Below are 20593 nucleotides of genomic sequence, written 5' to 3' on the forward strand. Positions count from 1 at the left end.
TGACTTCAACAAATTGGTCTTTCATCTAAGTTGTCAAACTTACAAGTGTAAAGTTGTTTGTAGTATTCCCTTGTTATCCTTTTGACATCTATAGTGGCTGTAGTAATATCCCATTTTATTCCCTAAAAAAAGTTTTCAAACTGCAGTGTTGGAGAAGACTCTTGAGACTCCCTTGGACAGTAAGGAGATCAAACCAGTCAATCCTAAGGAAATCAACCTGAATATTCACTGGAAGGACTGATGCTGAGGTTCTAATACTTTGGCGACCTGACACAAAGAGCCAACTCATTGGAAAAGACCCTGATGCTGGGAAAGATTGAAGGCAGGAGGAGGGGAGGACAGAGGATGAGATGGTTGGATGGCATCACCAACTCAATGGACACGAGTTTGAGCAAACTCCGGGAGATGGTGAAGGACAGGGAAGCCTGGCATGCTGCAGTCCATAGGGTTGCAAAGAGTCAGACACAACTGAGCTATTGAACAACAATTCCCTATATTGGTAATTTGTGTCTTGTCTTTTTCTGTCAGTCTTGCTAGAGGTTTATTGATTTTACTGACTTTTCTAAAGAATCAGCTTTTGTTTCATTGATTTTTCTCTGTTGGTTTTGTTTCAATTTTATTGATTCCTGCTCCAACTTTATTTTCTTCCTCTGCTTGCTTTGAGTTTTTCTAGGTGTTTGATGTGGAAGCTTTAGAGTATTGAGATTTTTTTCCCCTTCTTCTCTAATGTTTGCATTTAGTGCTATAAATTTTCCTTTCAGCACTGCTTTAGCAGAATCCTACAGATATAAACATTCCAGTTTCATTTCTCATTCAGTTCAGTGTTGGTGAGTCACTAAGTCATGTCCAACTCTTTGCACCCCATGAACTGCAGCACACCAGGTTTCCCTGTCCTTTACTATCTCCCAGAGTTTGCTCAAACTCGTGTCCATTGAGTTGGTGATGCCATCCAACCATCTCATCCTCTGTCGTCCCCTTCTCCTCCCGCCTTCAATCTTTCCCAGCATCAGGGTCTTCCAATGAGCTGGCTCTTCGCATGAGATGGCCAAAGTTTCAGTTTCAGTCCTTCCAATGAATATTCAGGACTGATTTCCTTTAGGATTGCCTGGTTTCATCTCCTTGCTGTCCAAAGGACTCTCGAGTGTCTTCTCCAACATCACAGTTCAAAAGTATCAATTCTTCGGTGCTCAGCTTTCTTTACAGTCCAACTCTCACATCTGTATATGACTACTGGAAAAACCATAGCTTTGACTATACAGACCTTTGTTGGCAAAGTGATGTCTCTCAATACGTTGTCTAGGTTTGTAATAGCTTTTCTTCCAAAGAGCAAGTGTCTTTTAACTTCATGGCTGCAGTCACCATCCACAGTGATTCTGGAGCCCAAGAAAATAAAATCTGTCACTGCTTCTACTTTTTCCCAGTCCATTTGCCATGAAGTGATCGGACCGTATGCCATGATCTTAGTTTTTTGAATGTTGAGTTTTAAGCCAGCTCTTTCACTCCCCTCTTTCACCCTCATCCAGAGGCTCTTTAGTTCCTCTTTGCTTTCTGCCATTAGAGTGGTATCCCCTGCATATCTGAGGTTGATATTTCTCCCAGCAATCTTGATTCCAACTTGTGATTCATCCAGCCCTGCATTTTGCATGATATAGTCTGCATAACAGTTAAGTAAGCAGGGTGACAATACAGTTTTATCATACTCCTTTCCCAATTTTGAACCAGTCTGTTGTTTCATGTTTGGTTCTGTTGCTTCTTGACCTGCTTACAGGTTTCTCAGGAGACAAGTAAGGTGTATTCCCATCTCTTTAACAATTTTCCACAATTTGTTGTGATCCACACAGTCAAAGACTTTCACATAGTCAACAAAGTAGAAGTAGATGGTTTTTTGGAATTCCCTTGCTTTCTTTATGATCCAATGGATGTTGGCAATTTGATCTCTGGATTCTCTGCCTTTTCTAAATCCAGCTTGTACATCTGGAATTTCTCAGTTCACATACTGTTGAAGCCTGGCTTAAAGGATTTTGAGCATTACCTTGTTGACATGTGAAATGAGCACAACTGTGTGGTAGTTTGAGCATTCTTTGGCATTGCCTTTCTTTGGGATTGGAATGAAAACTGACCTTTTCCAGTCTGTGGCCACTGCTGAGTTTTCCAAACTTGCTGGCATATTGAGTGCAGCACTTTAATAGTATCACCTCTTGGAGTTGAAATAGCTCAACTGGAATTCATTCACCTCCACTAGCTTTGTTCATAATAATGCTGCCTATGACTTCACACTCCAGCATGTCTGGCTCTAGGTGAGTGACCACACCATCGTGGTTATCTGGGTCATTATGATCTTTTTGTACAGTTCTTCCGTGTTTCCTTGCCACCTCTTCTTAATCTCTTCTGCTTCTGTTAGGTCTTTGCTGTTTTTCCTCCTTTATTGTGCCCATCTTTGCATGAAATATTTCCTTGGTATCTCCAATTTTCATGAAGCGATCTCCAGTCTTTCCCATTTTATTGTTTCCCTCTTATTTCTTTGCATTGTTCACTTAGGAAGGCTTTCTTATTTCTCCTTGCTATTCTCTGGAACTCTGCACTCAATTGGGTATATCTTTCCCTTTCTCCTTTGCCTTTCACTTCTCTTTTCTCAGCTATTTGTAAGGCCACCTCAGACAACCACTGTTCTGTTCAGTTCAGTGCATTATTTTTTTTTAATTTCCCTTGGGACTTCCTGTTAATCCCATGGTTTAGAAATATTTTGTTTAGTTTCTAACTGCTTGGAGATTTTCCTGTTATCTTTCTACTATTGATTTCCAGTTTGGTTCCCTTGTGGTTGGAGAACATTTATGATTTAATTTTGTTGAGCTTTGAGTCTATCCAGGATATGGTTTGTGTATGTTGTTTGCATTAAAAAAGCAAAATAGTATTTTGCTATTGTTGGATGACTTGTTCTATAAATCATATCAGTTGATACTGTTGTTCACTTCTTCTATACCCTCGATGATTTTGGTTGTTCTATCAATTATTCAAAAAGCTGTGTTGAAGTCCCCTACTATGGTAGTGGCTATATTTCTCCATTCAATTCTTTAAAATTTGCTTGTCATATTTTCCTCACACTTAGGATTAACGCTGTCTTGATGAATCAAACTTTTTATCATTATATAATATCCCTATCTCTGGTATTTTTCTTTGCTCTGATATCTCCTTTATCTGATATTAACATAGCTATTCCTGCTTTTGCTTACCTTAAATGTATTTTCCTATAAACTTTCTTTCAGATTTTGCTTCAGATATTATTATATTTGAAGTTTCTTGTAGATAGTATATAGTTTAGTCTTGTTTCTTAATACACTCTACTAATATCTGCCTTTTAATTGGTATATTTAGGCCATTTATTAATATGTTGCGCTTAAGTCTTATTTTTAAGACTTCATATTTCTCTTTGTTCTGTTTTTGCTTGTTTTACTCCACCTGCCCCACACCCCCCCCAACTGTGAATTACTTGAACATACTTTAGAGTTCCATCTTGATTTATCTATAGTACTCTGAATTCATCTGTTTCATTTTTTCAGCAGTTTTAAATATTTACTCTGTATACATTTAGAATCACCTTAGGTAGCGTTACAATTTTGCTTCAACTATCAAATGTAACTTAGAAAACTCAAGATGAGATTTACACATTTTCCTTACTGTATTTTTTGCTTACCGTATTTTAAATTTCTTCTTTTATAATTTCCTGTTTAAAGAAACTCCTCTGCCATTCTTTTAGGGTTGATCTGCTGATGAAAATTCCCTGAGCCCATTCTGTGCATCCGAGCCCAAGCGATGGCCCAAAAGGACTACATCAAAATGCAATCCCCATGGCAGGGCCAGAACAAGAAGAATTGCTCATTCAGACCAGAAAGGGCTGAGAGGTAAAGAGCAGTACAATTTATCACAGTTAGAAGATGGAGTGAGAAGGGTTTGAGAGGAGCTGGGACTTTTCAGGTTGTTGGTTTGGGGGAGCCGTGCTGAGGCAGGAGATGGAATAAAGTACAGAGTCAAGGGTCAAAAGCACAGGGCAGAAAGAGACGAATACATAAAACTGCCCTTTCTGCTGACGTGTTCCACAAAGAAAGGTTTTGCTTCCCCCCAAGGGAATGCCAACTGACAACCCTCTCCAAGTTCTGGCTTAAATACTGTAAACTTTAGGTCAGGTGAGGGCAAGTCTCTCATCCTGATAAACATCTCTAGAACTTACATCAGCAAGATCAGAAACAAAATCCTGATTTGGTCACATTTTTTTTTAGCAAGTCACTGCCAAAGAATCACTTTACCTGACCACCCCCTGCCCCACACGGACCCTTCATTTCATAGAGGAGGCAGCTAGAGGGGAATAGCTTTCCTTGCCTTTAGATAGGCAATGATAGGGTTCCCAATTTCCGTCTCTCCTTTAAGCATCTTGGGCTTCCCTTGTGCCTCAGCTGGTAAAGAATCCACCTGCGATGCAGGAGACCTGAGTTCAATCCCTGAGTTGGGAAGATCCCCTGGAGAAGGGAAAGGCTACCCACTTCAGTATTCCGGCCTGGAGAATTCCATGAAAGAGTCAGACATGGCTGAGCGACTTTCACTTTCACTTTTAAGCATCTTGGTTCTAATTCCCTAGCAGCCACCTCTTCAACCACCACCACTTCACTCTCTCCTTTTAGAAATAAGAATGGGGCTTCTTCTCCCATGGTCTTATTTGAAATGCTTCAGTTCCCATCTCAGTGGTCACAAAGCAATAAAGGAAAATGTTGTCCTCAAGTCTGAGAATTCACTCAGTGATTAGGAATTATTTTTAGATCTAAAACACCCACAAGCTTAAGAAAAAGAATGAGCACATAATGATTTAATTGGCTTTCTCTTTTAATCAAAAACATACTTTGTTACAGAGTTCTCAGGAAAGGTTCAACTGTTTTTCAGCCACAGACTTCAACCAGGCAAAAGCATACAGAAAGCCACAAAGGACCTACCAGAGCCCTTAGCTGATCAGTTTTCCCCAAAGCAGAAGCTAAGTGTGGCTCTCCTCTGAGATACGGCATGGCTCCTCTGACTTCAGGAGAGGAGACAGAGTTGGGAGGTATGACCCCCAAATCCGCCCCCAACCCCGAGTCACCTCTTCCGAATGGTTCTGCAGCCCACCAGGTTTTCATCATCTACAAGCTTTCACTCTTTTCCCTTAAATCACACGTCCAAGGCATTGGCCAGAACCCAATGCTTGGAAGAAGTTTGTTGACTCCATGTTTAGCCTTTTAACCAATCCAAGCCCTGAGTCCTTCTATCAATGACAAGCAGCCATAGCAACAGCAGCTGGTTTCATCCCTTCCCTTCCAGCCACCACTGAGCTGGCCTCTACCAGGACTCCCCAACCCCCTACCCTTGACCCACCCCCAAAGAAGGCTTGATCCTTGAAAAAGCCAAGTCCATTAATTATACTAACTCAAGGATAGGCTGGAAGAGAACTCTGAACGGAATGCTCCAGCCAAGTCTTCTGATCAAAATGGACCTAACAAGAGCCAAAAATAAAGTGAATAGTCATCCACTGGTATTGTTTTCTTGAGTCATATAAAGCATTTTAATTGATATAGTTCAAGGGAATTTCCCTATTTTGAGAAGAGTTAAGAAACCAAAGACCCAAAGCAATGACCTCTAATATCACTAGGCATTTACAATAAGTTTTCAACCCATTCTAGTTTTAAAAAATTTTACCAGCACACAGCACTTAAGAAGATGGTGTCACACACATACCCAAAAGGTAAAAATATTATGACTCAAAAGAAGCCTTAATACACCATGAAAACAGATGATGAGAAAATAAAATGAAGGCTTTTCTCCCTCTTATTATTTTAAGTATTTATTGCAGCCCCCAAGGTGGTGCTAGGCCTTTGGTTGAATTTAAGTCTTAAGGACATATTATGTAACTTCTTGTCCACAGAACAGTAATAAAATATCAAGCCTAGTCTCATTTGAATAATGTGGAAATAAGTAAAAAGCCCCCTCAAACAGCAGACCAAAGTAAGGAAGAACTCCCAAACTGCTGCAAGGTAAGCAAGGTCACTTAAACTTCAGAGCTGGAAGAACTCATCTAGTCCAACTCCCTCATTTTACAGATGAGGCAACTGAGGCCCAAAGAAGGGAAATGACTTGCCCAAGGTCATATACATCAAGTTTTAGCGGCAGAGCGCACACTAGAGGGTGCAGCTTCTGGCCCCAGCCCAGAGCCACTCATTTCAGGCTGAGCAAGAACACTGGTTCTGAGACCTATTTGAGAAAGCATCTGAGATAAACTGAAAATTATCCACATCAGTAGAGAGAAATGATTGTCTTCACCAGTTTTCTCCTTTGTTCTTCCTACATTAAAAAAAAAAAATGATGAAAGGGGAAGAAAAAAGGTTCATTCACTCATTCAAGGCTGATGTTAAAATCCCTGAAAACATCAGCAATCACTTTAGCTACTCCTTGGGGCAGGTTATCAGACCCTCAATTCTCATAAAGGCACCTAAAGGTCAAAAATATCTGTGAGGAGGAAAGCCAGAAGATAGGACTCAAAAAGGGACACCAAAACAAAACGAAAATAACCCTCTCATTTTCCAAGCTTTCATTTTTTTGCTGTGTTCTTTTTACACTGGTGTCCTCTAGGCAGCAATGCTGCCTTTGACTATTGATGCTCATTTTGTAACCAACCAACACTTTGTAACCCCAGTTTTGAGCAGCACTCAAGTGGAAGCAACAAAACCTTTCAAGGGGGAAAAAAATATGAGTATGACTCACTTCTCTCTATTCTCAACTACCTGAAATTCAGCAAGGATCAGGAAGCACACTCAGCAGTCAAACTGATATCAAATGCTAAAGCCCTAAAGTCCTTTTCAATACTTTATAGGAAAGTTTCTTGGGTCCTGTCCCAGTTTGCCCGTGTTTTAAAGAAAGTTCTAAAAAGTATGGTTATCCGGTTTTCTTGCCTAAGCAGTCAGGAAAGTCAATCAGAAAGGGGAGAAGGAAGAAAGGGGAGGTATACTGACAACACACAGGAAGCGGCTGCTGTCATTAATGGGGGTGGGGGAAGGAAGGGGTCTGCGTATAACAAAACCAAACATTCCAAACCACAGCAGCCTGCGACCATTCAGTGAAGGTAAGACTGTCCCACATGTCTTAGCAGCCCCTGAAGTCTATAAGCCAGGAGGCACAAGAGAAACACCGCATCCAATGTTCTCTGATACACATATCAAATAACTCCACGTCAGAAAATGAGCACAGTAGAAAAAATTTTACTGCTTAAATAAGGTAAATTTGGATTATGCAAAAACTCCCATTCTGTGGTGACAGCAGAAGAGTAAGATAAACACTCTAGCAACACTGGGGCAAGTGCTTAGGGACAAGGCTGGGCCTGAGGATGCTATGAATAAGGTCACTAGCTTTTTATGTCCTTCCTAATATGTATTAGGAGAAAAGAAATTATCTAGTTGTCCGAGAAAAAAATGGAAAGGTTGCACACAAGGCTCTCATATCCCACTTTCTATCATCTTGCAAAAGAGGGCTTAGGCAATTATTTTACAGATAGCTATCTGCAGCAAGAGGGGTCCTGCCTTTAGGAAGGAAAAGAAGCATTTCTTCCATCTGCAAGTCTCAGCCAAGCCCATCCACAGGAGCTGTTAACTGACTTTACAGGTAATTACTTTCATATACTCATCTACCCCAGTAACTTAAAACACTCCATTTCCCCAATCTGTTGTCATTAAATACAATGCCAGTAAAATGACTCAGTGCTGGTACGAACAACCTTTAGAAACTATCAACAAAAAGGATTCTGCCTTACTCAGGATAACACTGTTCCTTCCAAAAGGCTCTCAAAAATGTTCAGAACTAATCTGATTTTGTATAATCACTAGTGAGTAACTATTAACTAGTTACCACCAAATCAAGAACAGAAATACTTCACCATATATTCTTTAACCTCCACTGATACTTAAGGAGCACCATGGGAAAAATGTAAAATTCCCCTTCTTTAGGTGGGCATGGTCAAGAAGACAACTGCAATTAAGCTTTTAAAATAAGATATTTATCATCTGGAAGACAGGACATTTTATTCTGCCGTCAAATGTTCTATCACAAATACTCCTTCTTTACACTACACCCTTCCTCATGAAAGTGGATTTTTTACTTTGAAGTGCAACACAACTGATATGTGTTCAGTTTATCTGGATATTTTGAGTATAGTTCTCCTTAAGCCAGATCACCTAAACTGTAAACCTACAATGTTTACAAGAGGAATGGGATAGGCAACCTATTTAGTGGTTAGGTCAATACAAATGAGCCATGCTTCTAGAAAAACAAGGTTATATGGCAGTGATTTATTATCACTATCTTTGTATAACAGGAGTAGTATACTATAAAAAATGAGATAAGACTACATCCCACAGAAGAACCTACCCCCGGGAAATTAAAGGCAACAACACCATTTTGGATTTAAGGATTCCCTTTGACAATGCGCTGAAAGGCACTAGAGGGAAGTGGAGAGGCCTCACACTGGATCATAAAGGTACGTACCTGGTTCAACTCTGCTCAGTTTTCACTGAAATTCAACATTCTGAGCATTTCCGAGAGATGAGCTAGCTAGAGTAAACCCACCCAGAACCCTATCCTCCTAACAGTCAGATTCCAAGAAATGTGGAAACTCTTCTACTCTTAAAATAGCCATAAAATCTTAAACCTAGTGGTTCTTTTAGTCTTGCTCATCAAAGATGACTACCTCTAAGAAATGTAAATACTGTTCAACAACTAAGACCCTCAGAAATAACTGATTATAATATACTAAATGTTTTCTCAAAAGCATGTGACTGAACCTAGGCACAAATATAAAGCAATTAATAACTAGAAGTACTTTTATGTACTTGTAGTATTTTTATGGCTCTTTGCAAAAAGCAACCAAGGTGGGTGGCCTAGACTCAAAGACAGACTACTTAGCAAATATTTTCCACAATACTTCCCCCAGATGATTAAACACGTAAACTTCCTTTAAAGCAGAAAAAGGGGCGATGTATTATATCATAGCATGCTTATAGTTCTAATCAAATAAACTCAGTTTTAAAAATCTGTTACTCTAAAACTCTCTCCTCTCGCTCCTACTCTTCATTCATAGTAAAACAGACCTAAAGTCAAAAATTCCTAGAGAATGAAGATATCTTTTTAGAAAATTTGCCAATAAACTGTAAAATCACCACATTTTTACAGGTTAGAATTAGGTCTTTAACAGAAGTGTTTGTAAGAACTCAAGAGTATAAATGAGTTGGTAGAAATGTTATTTTAAAAAACAAAAGACATGTAGCTTGGATTAAGATATGTTTAAAGCACAGAAATAAGCAAACTCAGTGGTTTCTAGGATGGTCTTATTAAGAAGAGAAGACCTAAGCAAGGAAATAGAAGACTTGTTGATTTAAACTGATATAAGGATGATTATCATGCGTAAGTATTTCTCATGTCTCAAACTTGTAACACACCTGAAATAATCTTATTACACTAAGAAAGGCCCTCCATTTTGAAAAAAGCAAAAACATCTGAAAGATAATCTTTGATTTTATTTCACACTATTTATCCTGCAGACAACCTATTTATCTTATAGACAATCAGGCCTAGCTTTGCTACAGTAAAATAAAAGTGAAAAAAATAACCAACCCTACACTTGATACTTAACGTCCACGGGGAGTCCTAGTAGAGTGGGAGAAGAAAACCAAAGCTGCCCAATAGTACTAGCTGTTGCCTGTCATTTAGTAGAAGGTGTCTCACCACTAAGGTTGGACTCAAAAGTGCAAGAGAAAAAAAAAGTTAAAAATCAAACCTAGAATTCAACTTTGCATGTTGAGATTCAGTTTTATTTATGCTACTAGCTAAGTAAAAAGCATACATATTGTGTCTGTGGTACAGTCAATACATTTGCAACTTTTCTACTTAAATTCTCTATACAAAGTCACTGCCAATTGATATGATCATTGATGGCAAAGGGCTTAGAATAACCAAAAGGTATAAAAAAGTTTGCAGTCTTGCCCCAAGATACAAAAACTGAATTTTAAACAATGTCATAACATACATGATTTAAACAGTATACGAAAAAAAAGTCACACATCAAATCAAGTACAAAAATATCCAAACTACCTATCAATGAATGGTAATGTTTCTATTATCCTGCACAGTACTTGACAAAGAATTTAGCGGTTTCCAAAATACTCATTATTTAGCTTAGCATTGCCACCTGTGCAGAACGGTAAGGTATTAGATGGAGTGACACTGCTTTTAGTGTTTTTAAAAATATAAAATCTTTCCCTATGTTAAGGAAGGAAAGAAATTCCTCTTCTAGGCTCCTTAGTAACCAACCCTGTGCCTAGAAATACAGAATACATCTACTGTTTAACAGGGCAAAAGTATATTTATTGATAAATAGTTATCCAACAAAAATAACAAATGTAACTTTAAATGATACTCCTTTGTCTGATAATTTTAAGGAATTCTCAATATACACAGATTAGTGTTTTGCCTTGGCAAAAGAAAAATTGAAGTCGCAAGACAATCTGAGTTAAAATCATCTTCACTAGTTTAACTTGAAAAAAATATTTTGGATAAAAGGTTATAATACACTACTATCTTTTTTAAACACAGAGTAAAGTTGCTCTTGGTAAAATTAACTCACCCACATGGCACAATATTTTGGAGTAAAGTATGTTCAACAACAACAACTCACACACAAGATAACATAGGTGAATTAACTTTGAGAACTTCTCTGCCTTTAAAATGAGCAATATTAAATTTATTCTGTAGAATAACACACATATTGATGTTCTGCATATAAAAGGCTCTAAAACATTTTAAAGGGCTAAATTTTCCAGCATTGGAATGATTCCTTCAAACATAACTGGTGAAGATTTAATAAGAATGTATTTGTCCCAATCTTCAAGCTCTGAGCCATGCCTGAAAAGTTCTAAGTAGGAAAAAGAAAATTGTTTTAATCCAGTTTCTGTCTGCTAGGAGCAAGGCAGCAAACACATTTTTCAACCCTTTATGAAAAGATAAAGCAGAACAAAAGTGAAATATATCTTCAGATTATAAACAGGATTGCATCTTATAGTCCACCATCCTGAAAATGGTAAGGGCCCCAACAGTAAGTTAAAAGACCTCAGTCTAAAGGCTGTGGGTCGGCAATAGGCATGGTGTGAAGGACTTCATCAAGGAGCTGGAGGGCCCGGTGTAAGTGAATCTCAATCCAACAAGGTGTTTCCTTGATGCTCTGTCTTGGGTAATCAGGTCCCCAGCCTTTCACAAAACTCATCCTGAGTATGCATAAACGACGGAGGTCATCCACACCGATTCCGGCAGCAGCCGACAAACCTAACAGAAAAGATTTGGAAGACGTCAGCGGGACAGGCTGACCCCTTCCCATCCCCCCTAAATCTTACATTAACAAGGTGACCAGCTTTCTTTACTGCATTCTCCCCAGCACAAGACTTCTCTGTCAAAGTGCCAAAAAGTATAGATCTATACTTTGTCAACAGGGACTGAAAACTTTTGGTTAAGACAATGTATATTCCACATGGGTCTTCCAGCTACCATTAATTATAAATTACCACAATCCACCAACACCCCATCTGCTTTTTCTCTTTAGTAGTGGAGGTGAAGGGATAAGAAACAACTTGTTTTTAAGAGGCAGTGCATGTCTACACGCTGGTTCTAAGAACTTCACTCTCTGTCTAAACGGTCTAGTTCAGGGTAAGACATGACTAACAATGAGACAGAAAATAGTCCTGGTTCCACTAAGACTTCTTGAATGACCCAGATGATGTCTGTCTCTCAGTTTCACAATGTAACAGAGATAGTATATAATTACCCAATGGGGGGCAGTAGATGAGAAGGAGAAATTTAGTAACAGCTCTGGATTCTTCACTAAAAGCATATTTGTAACATCAAAACTAGCAAATTAATTGTTTAGATGCCCAAATTTTTTTTAAAAAAAATCAAATTCTATAAATGAGTATGCCTTATCTACCTCAAAATTGTAAACTCCTGAGCATAAGTCACAATGGAGACTCTGCATCTAATTCTCCAGTCAGAACATACAGTCATATAGTCAATCTGCATTCATCAATATTACAATGAAACTAATGGGAGGAATTTGCATGTACTGTAGAGAAACCTGCAGGGCCACTGCAGTTTTCTTAGCCAGTGTGATTTGCTTACCACACTGAAGAGGTTAAGAACAGGGGTTGAATGAATCACTAGTTATGCCTTCAGACGTGGAAGATGGGTGCCACGTGTTTCCATCATAAAAGTCTATAGTCAGGAGTTTAACTCTGCAGTAAAAAATTCCCCATCAGTGTGAAACCTGGCACACAGTTCAATTTTACCCTAAAATTAAAAAAAAGTCTACAAGTTATCAAAATACCACCCTCACTTAGTTTTCTCTCCATGCTTAGTATACTTTAAAAAAAAAGTTGGAGAGATGTCTAATTGTGAAATTGAAATATGCTTTCCTTCTAGAATAAAGCAAAGCACATCAGTGATTACAACCCACCCTGGCTGGTGAGCCAAGAATTAAAAGCATCAACAAAAATAGGGGAGACTGATCAATATAATAACAACAACCCCCTTTCTTCTTTATCCCACAGTCCCTTTTTTGATACAAAATGAATGAACACAGGGCCATAAACAAAGGGCAACTATTATAGACGAACAGTTTTTTGGGTTTTTTTTTTTTTTTTTTTAACAAATTCAAAAATGTTATTATCCCAGTAAAAAGAACTTCACTTTCTATTACTGGTTAAAGTAACTAATTAACTGAGTCAATCAAGATAAAGCACCATCTACTACACTTGGAAAAAACAAAACTCAAAAGCATACTTACTGATGGCTGGGGCTATTCCACCCACTGACCCTGGGCCCGGGATGTTTCCTGCCACGGCTGCTGCCTGGGCAGCTGCTGCAGCTTGTGCCGTGGCTGCCTGCTGCTGCATCTGACGATGACACTGACGCAAATCAAAGACCTTAAAAGAATAATAAGTGTAAGTTTCATGCCATGAGTCCAGCAGAAATATTCCATATATCAAAAACCAATGCACAGTCTATTTAAAACTCACAGCTTGATTTAGCTCTCAGGATTAAATTAACTGTTTAAATCTTTTATGTAGATGGTAATTTCTTAGGAAAGCTGGTTTGCATGAAGCTCAACAAAGAGGCACAGCTCACTATTAGGACAGTTTTGGTTGCCACGCGCCTCTGTATCCTTTATCTGAGTTCAGTGTGGGTCAGCCATTACTGCCTTTGTGAAAAACCATACCACTGTGTAAAACGAAGTTAAGAAATCATCCCACCCTTTCATAACTAAATGAAGAGTTTTCTGTAGGTTGAATTGACGGCCTAGGTCATATGGCCAGCTTCTTTATCATTTTAACTATTTGGAGGAATGCATAAAAGGCACTGTCACTACATAAGAAGACAACAGCATATCTCAGAGATGCACAGAAGCAATCTAACACGATATTTAGGATATGTTTTAAAAAACTATAGAAACAAAGGAAAAAGAACTGATCACGTAAATGTAAAATCTTAACAACTACTGAATCTCAGTGATGGATATATGGGATTCCATTAACTAGTTCCTCATTAATTTTAAAAATGCTCATGATTTTTAAAAAATTGCTTAGCTTTGAATCCTATCATTGATATCTGCTACTTATGTGGGTTAAATTTCTTAACCTTTCTGAAGCCTCAACTTTCTTATCTATAAAATGGGAATGTTAAGTGTGCATGCTTTTTCATATTATTGTAAACCTGGCATAGTATATAGTAAGCTCTCAATAAACATTATTTTTTTTTATTTTGTTTTTGGTCTCCCAGGCAGCCACCAACCTTGCAGGATGAGTTAAGGAGCTTATAGTAATTTCAACGCTCTTTATCAACCATGCCAAAGACAAGGACAAGAGTAGAAGCAAGGACCATGCGCATTTTAACAGCATTTTAATTTCTGAACCATGTGACTATACTCCTTCAACAAAAGTAAAGTACAATTTAAAACAATCCAAGTATGCACAAAACCTAAATATGAGTGAGCATAATTATCTTTGACAATAAAAGAAATCGAAGAATGTGTAACATAGAACTTTATCAGATAAAGAATAGGTTTGAAACCCAAGCCAGTAATTTTCAGATTCCTGAAAAAATTCTGACTGTCTTTAGTCACTGTCTTTACATCAACCGTAAGAGCATACAACAATAATACACAAGAGAACCCTCCCCAGACAGCAAACCAAATGCCCATTTACTCATTTTTCTACTCAGTGCCTATCTTCCAGCATCAACGATGGACAAAACTTAGACTTCTCAGTCTCTGGATCGAAGTTTGTCAAACAGGGATGCATTTATTACCTGACCAAGCTACTAGTCCTAAAAGGGACAGGAAGCATGACAAAGTCAGGTCTGGAAATCAGAAATCCCACAACGCCCAGAAAAACCGCTGTTTTCTCAAGAGTCCATTAGATTCTGAACTTTTCCACTGTGCTCTGACCTCTTAGAATGCCTTACCCAGCACAGCACAAAACAGGGATGCAAATATCTGAAAAGCCAATTAGCTCCACAATGACTTTTTTTTTAAAGAAGGAAACTGACAAACTTTCTTTTAGAGCAGTTTTAGGTTCAAGGTATAATTAAGCAAAAAAGTAAAGAGTTCTCTATTTCTACTCAAGTACAGCCTCTCCCACTGCCACATCCCACACCACAGAGGCACACCTGTTATCAATGAGCCTACACTGACAAGATTATCACCAAAAGTCAGTTTACATTAGGTCTCACTCTTGGTTTTATGATTCTATGGGTTTAGACAAATGTATAGTGATATGTGGGCTTCCCTGGTGGCTCAGATGGTAAAGAAGCTGTTTGCAATGCAGGAGACTCGGGTTTGAACCTTGGGTCAGGAAGATCCCTTGGAGACGGGAACGGCAACCCACTCCAGTATTCTTGCCTGGAGAATTCCATGGACAGATGAACCTGGTGGGCTAGAGTCTATGGGATTGCAAAGAGTCGGACACGACTGAGCGGCCCGCGCGCGCACGCACACACACACACTCCAAAGAGTGGGACACGACTGAGCGGCCCGCGCACGCGCGCGCACACACACACACCCCCATAGTGATACAGTATTTTTGTTGAATCCTGAGCACTGTCTATGCATTTTTTCCCTCCTCTCTATGCCTAGAAACAATTCATCTTCTCACTGTCTCCATAGTTTTACCTCTTTCAGAGTGTCAGTTACAATCATATAGTATGTATGTAGCCTTTTCAGATTGGCTTCTTCCACTTAGTAATACGGTTGCTTAAGGTTGCTTAGTGTCTTTTCATGACTTAAATGCTCACTTCTTTTCAGTGTTGGGTAATATTCCACTCTGCAGATGTAGGATGTGTTGGTTGCTAAGTTTTTGGCAGTTGTGAATGAAGCTGCTATAAACATCCAGGCTTTCCTGTGGACATAAGCTTTCAAATCATTTGGGTAAATATTAAGGAGTGCTGACTGAGGGATCATATGGTTAGAATATGTTTGGCAATGTAAGAAACTACCAAACTGTCTTCCAAAGTGGCCGCACCCCTTTGAGTTTCCACCAGGAACGAAAGACAGCATCTGCTGCTCCACATCCTGGCCAGCACCTGGTTTTGTCAGTGTTCTGGATTTTAGCCATTCTCCAAGAATGCAGTGGTGTCCCAGTGCTGTTTTAATTCACGATTCCATAATGGCATATGAAACTGAACATCTATTCATATGCTTACTTGCTATCAATATATCCTTTTCCCTGAAGCACCGATTTGGGTCTTTTGCCCCTTTTTTAATTAGGTTGTTTGTTTTCTTATTGCTGAGTTTAAGTATTTTCTATATTTTTGATAACAGTCCTTTATCAGATGTGCCTTCTGCAAATATATTCTCCCAGTCCGAGGCTAATCTTCTCATTCTCTTGACACCATCTTTCATGGAGCAGACAGTTTAAATCTTAATGAAATCTAGTCTCTTAACTGTTTCTTTCATGGATTCTGCCTTTGATGTTATATCTAAAAAGTCACTGCCATATTCCAGGTCATGTATATTTTCTCCTATATTATCCTCTAGGAGTTTTATGTTTTACATTTAGGTTAAGTACAACCACTTAAAAAAAATTTTTTTAACCATCATTAACCTAGTATGGCCCATATATAATCTTGTATCATTTGGGAGGAGGGAATACAACTTACTTATAATTTCCTGGGTTCAAATATGTTCTCAACATACCCCCACCTCCACCAAGAGTAATTAAAAATTAACCAAGAGATCTTCACACATAGGTTCTTTATAATATGTTATAAACAACCTTAATTATGATGGCCTTAAAATCTATGCTAACACCAGGAGCACATATTCCAGTTAACCACAAGGATGAAATTTTAAACACTGTGACCCTTATCTACAGGTGCAGTAAAAATGATTCATCAAGCACCTCAGCGAATCTCCTTTCCACATGGGTTATTTATGTAATTACAGCATTCACACCAAAAGACCTAACTATTGACTACACTGCTAAACTGAAACCTAGGCTGCCTCCTCACTCTGCACTGTCTATACCATAACAGGTTTCATCTATTATACTGGATGGTAAAATTAAGGCTTTCACTGAAAAGGAAACATCTTCCTTTCAGAACCCAAGTTGTTGATAAAGACAATTCAAAGTAACCAAAGGTTTTAAATATTCTTTTTGGCTCAGATACAAAAGATATTCCTGATCTCCACCCCTGGGCTACTCAACAATTTACTTCCGATTTCATCTGTTTAAACATATTTCCTTACTCTCATCTAAGTTTATTACAAACCCATTACTTAAACAAAGGTGTCTTATAAAGATCACTGTCAACACCTTCAGGATATTCTCTTTTAACCAGGAGTCAAATTTTGGCATTCTTTTTTCATAAGGCTCAATTATAGTATACTGTTTATATCAACACCAAGAAACAGTAATCCAGGAAGAGAAACAGGTCCCTGTGTTGGTGGTACACTGGGCATCTGAACAGAAGACTGCACTAAAGATTTGCTAAGTTATCCGACCTGGGGATCTAAGAGTCATGATATCTAGTGACTGGGAATAAATTTAAGTGGATCATAGTAACTTTAACCTAGTCCAGTTGTGATTTAGAAGCACTGTCTGCCTCCTATCCCTTACACATATATATGTGCAACAACAAACCTGACTCAGTGTCAGAGAACGCAGATCTAACCCACCATAAATGAGATACCATGTCACATGCCCTTAGGAAGGCTAACATGGAAAAGACAGATAACAGTAAGTATTCATGAGACTGTAAAGAAATCAGAAACTTCATACACTGCTGCTGGAAATATAAAATGGTACAGCCACTTTGAAAAACAGTTTGGCAATCTCTTAACAAGTTACACATAGAGTTACTTTATGATCCAGAAATTCCACTCCTTGGTATCTGCAAGAGAAATGAAGATGTACATTCACAAAAAAATCTGTACATGAAAGTTATAGTGGTATATTCACAATACAGCCAAAACTCATATGTCCATCAACTGATAAATGGACAAACAAAATGAAATGTTTGGAATGTTATTCAGCCCTAAAACAAATGAAGTATAGATACATGCTACATGAATGAAGCTTGAAAACACTAGGCTTAGTGAAAGAAGTCACAGAAGACCACATTGGATGATTCCATTTACAAAAACTGTTCTGAGTAGGCAAACCCATAGAGAGAAAAAGTAGATTAGTAGCTGGATAGGGCTGGAGGGTACAGGGGGTTGGGAGGTAGCACATAATGGGTGCAAGATTTCTTTCTAGAGTAATGAAAATGTCCTAAAACTGACTATGGTGATGGTTGCAGCTCTGTGAATATACTAAAAATCACTGTACTGTACACTTCTAATGGGAGAATTATATGGTATGTGAATTATCTCTGTATCTCAATAAAGGCCTTAACCCGAGTGTCCAGTGCTTAAGCAACACAAACAGATCTTACTTTTGAAAGCAAAAGAGCAATGACACTTAAAAAGAATTCAAACATCTGTTCCATTTAAAGCTTGTAAAATGCCATTTCATTACATCAAATTTTCATAAATGTAAGGTGACTGCTATGTCATGAGAGAAGTAGGAAAAAAATCAGTATCATAGAAGGAAAAAAAATGCAATTTAGTCCTAGCTTCTTAGTTTATAAAATGAAAGAATAGCTCTCCAAACCTATGTTTTCCTCATTTTAACTGAAAGGAGAAAAATATGCTTCTGTGTATATGTGTGATTGGGGCTGGGCTGGACTCCCCTATGTAAAGACACTCTTTCCACGGGTTCATACACATGCACTCAACTCACCCCAGTAACGTCACCTCTGGCAAAAGTCTATCTGACAATCTAAAACACTAAGATACAGATCCTTTAGGTTACTGGTGCCCCCCAAAATTTAAGAAAACACCAATGGCCAGATTTAGGATATACCTGAATCTCCTTTTGGCTAACAAGACTCTTCTAAAGAATAATATACTTAATAAACAGTAAATTAAAAATAATTATTTTAAATCTTAGTTAATAAAACATAATTGGGATTTTTTTTTACTCCATGAAAGTGTACCAGAAGATAATTTATTTATTTTTCAAAGCAAAAGTCTGAGTTTGCTATAAAAATCTATCCACGAAAAAAAAAAAAATCTATCCACGATATAGTAGTTTATCAAGTGATGACAAGTCTCATATTTGCAGGGCTTCTCAAGGACCATTTGTATCAGAATAGAGATATTACATTATTTGACAATCCTAGAAATTAAATTATACAAGATACCACATTTTAAAAGCCTAAATGTTTTAAATACTACCTCATGTATGATAACTTCATAATTACTGTCTGACACAAAGTATATATTCAACATTGTAGCCCTCTGTCCATCGACTTCTAATTGTACACATAATCTAGAGACTTCTAGTCAAGATGGATACACAGGTACAAACACATTAAAAAGCTAGAAAAACTATTAAAAATAAGTATCTTCCAAACCAATCATAAAATTCACATGGAAATCCAAGGGGCTGGCAACAGCCAAAAGAATCGTGAAAAATAACAAAGCTGGAGGGCTAACACTCGCCAATTTTAAAAGTTCCTACAAAGCTATAGCAATCAAGACAAGGTAGTACTGTCCCAAGGACAGATATATAGATCAATGAAATAAACTGATGACCCAGAAATAGATCTTTACCATTTAAGGTCAACTGAATTTTCAACAAGGGTGTCAAGATAGTTCAGTAAGGGAAAAAAACAGTCTTTTGAATAAATGGTTATACAAACAACTGGTTCTCATGACAAAGAACAGAGTGGCATCCTTTCCTCACAGCACACACAGATATGCACTCAAAATGGATCATAGACCTAAATGTAAGACCTAAAACTATAAAATGCTTAGAAAAAAACATAGGTGTAAATCTTCATAACCTTGGATTAGGCAACAGTTTCTTAGACATGACACCAAAAACATAAGCAACCAAAGAATAGACTACAACAAAATTTAAAACTTTTGTGCTGCAAATCATTATGAAAAAAGTGAAAGATGAGACAAAGAATGGAAAAAAATATCTGCAAATCAAGTATCTGACACAGGACTGATACCCAGAATATACAAAGAATTCTCATAACAATAATAAAAAGACTAAATAGCCCAATTAAAAAATGGGAAAAGATGGGAACAGACATTCTCCAAAGAAGATACACAAATGGCCAAAAAAGAAGTTCAATGTTATCAGACACTGGGGAAATGCAAATCAAAACCACAACGAGATAGATACCACTTCACATCCAATAGGATGGCTAAAATAAAAAAGGCAGATAATAACAAGTGTTGATGAGAATATAGAGAAACTGAAGCCCTCCATGCACATTGCTGGTGGAAAGGTAAAATAGCACTGCCATTTAGAAAATGAGTTCGGCAGTCCCTCAAGTAGATAGACATAAGAGTTATCTTTTGATTCAGGAATTCCACTCCTAGGTATACATTCAGGAAGACAAAAACATCAGTCAGTTCAGTTCAGTCGCTCAGTTGCGACCCCATGAATCGCAGCACAGCCAGCCCTCCCTGTTCATCACCAACTCCCAGAGTTTACCCAAACTCATGTCCATCGAGTCGGTGATGCCATCCAACCATCTCATCCTCTGTCATCCCCTTCTCCTCCTGCCCCCAATCCCTCTCAGCATCAGGGTCTTTTCCAATGAGTCAACTCTTCGCATGAGGTGGCCAAAGTATTGGAGTTTCAGCTTCAGCATCAGTCTGTCCAATGAACAACCAGGACTGATCTCCTTTAGGATGGACTGGTTGGATCTCCTTGCAGTCCAAGGGACTCTCAACAGTCTTCTCCAACACCATAGTTCAAAAACATCAATTTTTCGGCGCTCAGCTTTCTTCACAGTCCAACTCTCACATCCATACATGACCACTGGAAAAACCATAGCAGTGACCAGATGGACCTTTGTTGGCAAAGTAATGTCTCTGCTTTTTAATATGCTATCTAGGTTGGTCATAACTTTCCTGCCGAGGAGTAAGCGT

The 20593-nt window shown here is 38.2% G+C and overlaps 1 protein-coding gene across 3 annotated transcripts in view; it reads right to left on the bottom strand.

Moving 5' to 3' along the window:
* Positions 1–4854: 4854 nt before the first annotated feature.
* SMAD4 (SMAD family member 4) overlaps positions 4855–20593 on the bottom strand; it is a 59540-nt gene continuing 43801 nt past the window's right edge. The window contains exons 11-13 of one of the 3 annotated variants that reach the window (XR_011482675.1): positions 12890–13028; positions 12226–12338; positions 11294–11379 (exon numbers count right to left, since the gene is read on the bottom strand). Coding sequence is in view for 1 of the 3 variants with exons in the window: in XM_070452516.1 (XP_070308617.1) it covers positions 11168–11379; positions 12890–13028 (351 nt within the window). In the remaining 2 variants the exon portion in view is untranslated. Of the gene's footprint in view, positions 11380–12225; positions 12394–12889; positions 13029–20593 lie in introns of all 3 variants that reach the window. The other 2 variants (XR_011482676.1, XM_070452516.1) reach the window with 2 other exon arrangements.

The sequence above is a fragment of the Odocoileus virginianus genome, chromosome 22, assembly GCF_023699985.2.
Source record: "Odocoileus virginianus isolate 20LAN1187 ecotype Illinois chromosome 22, Ovbor_1.2, whole genome shotgun sequence".
NCBI classification, from domain to species: Eukaryota; Metazoa; Chordata; class Mammalia; order Artiodactyla; family Cervidae; genus Odocoileus; species Odocoileus virginianus.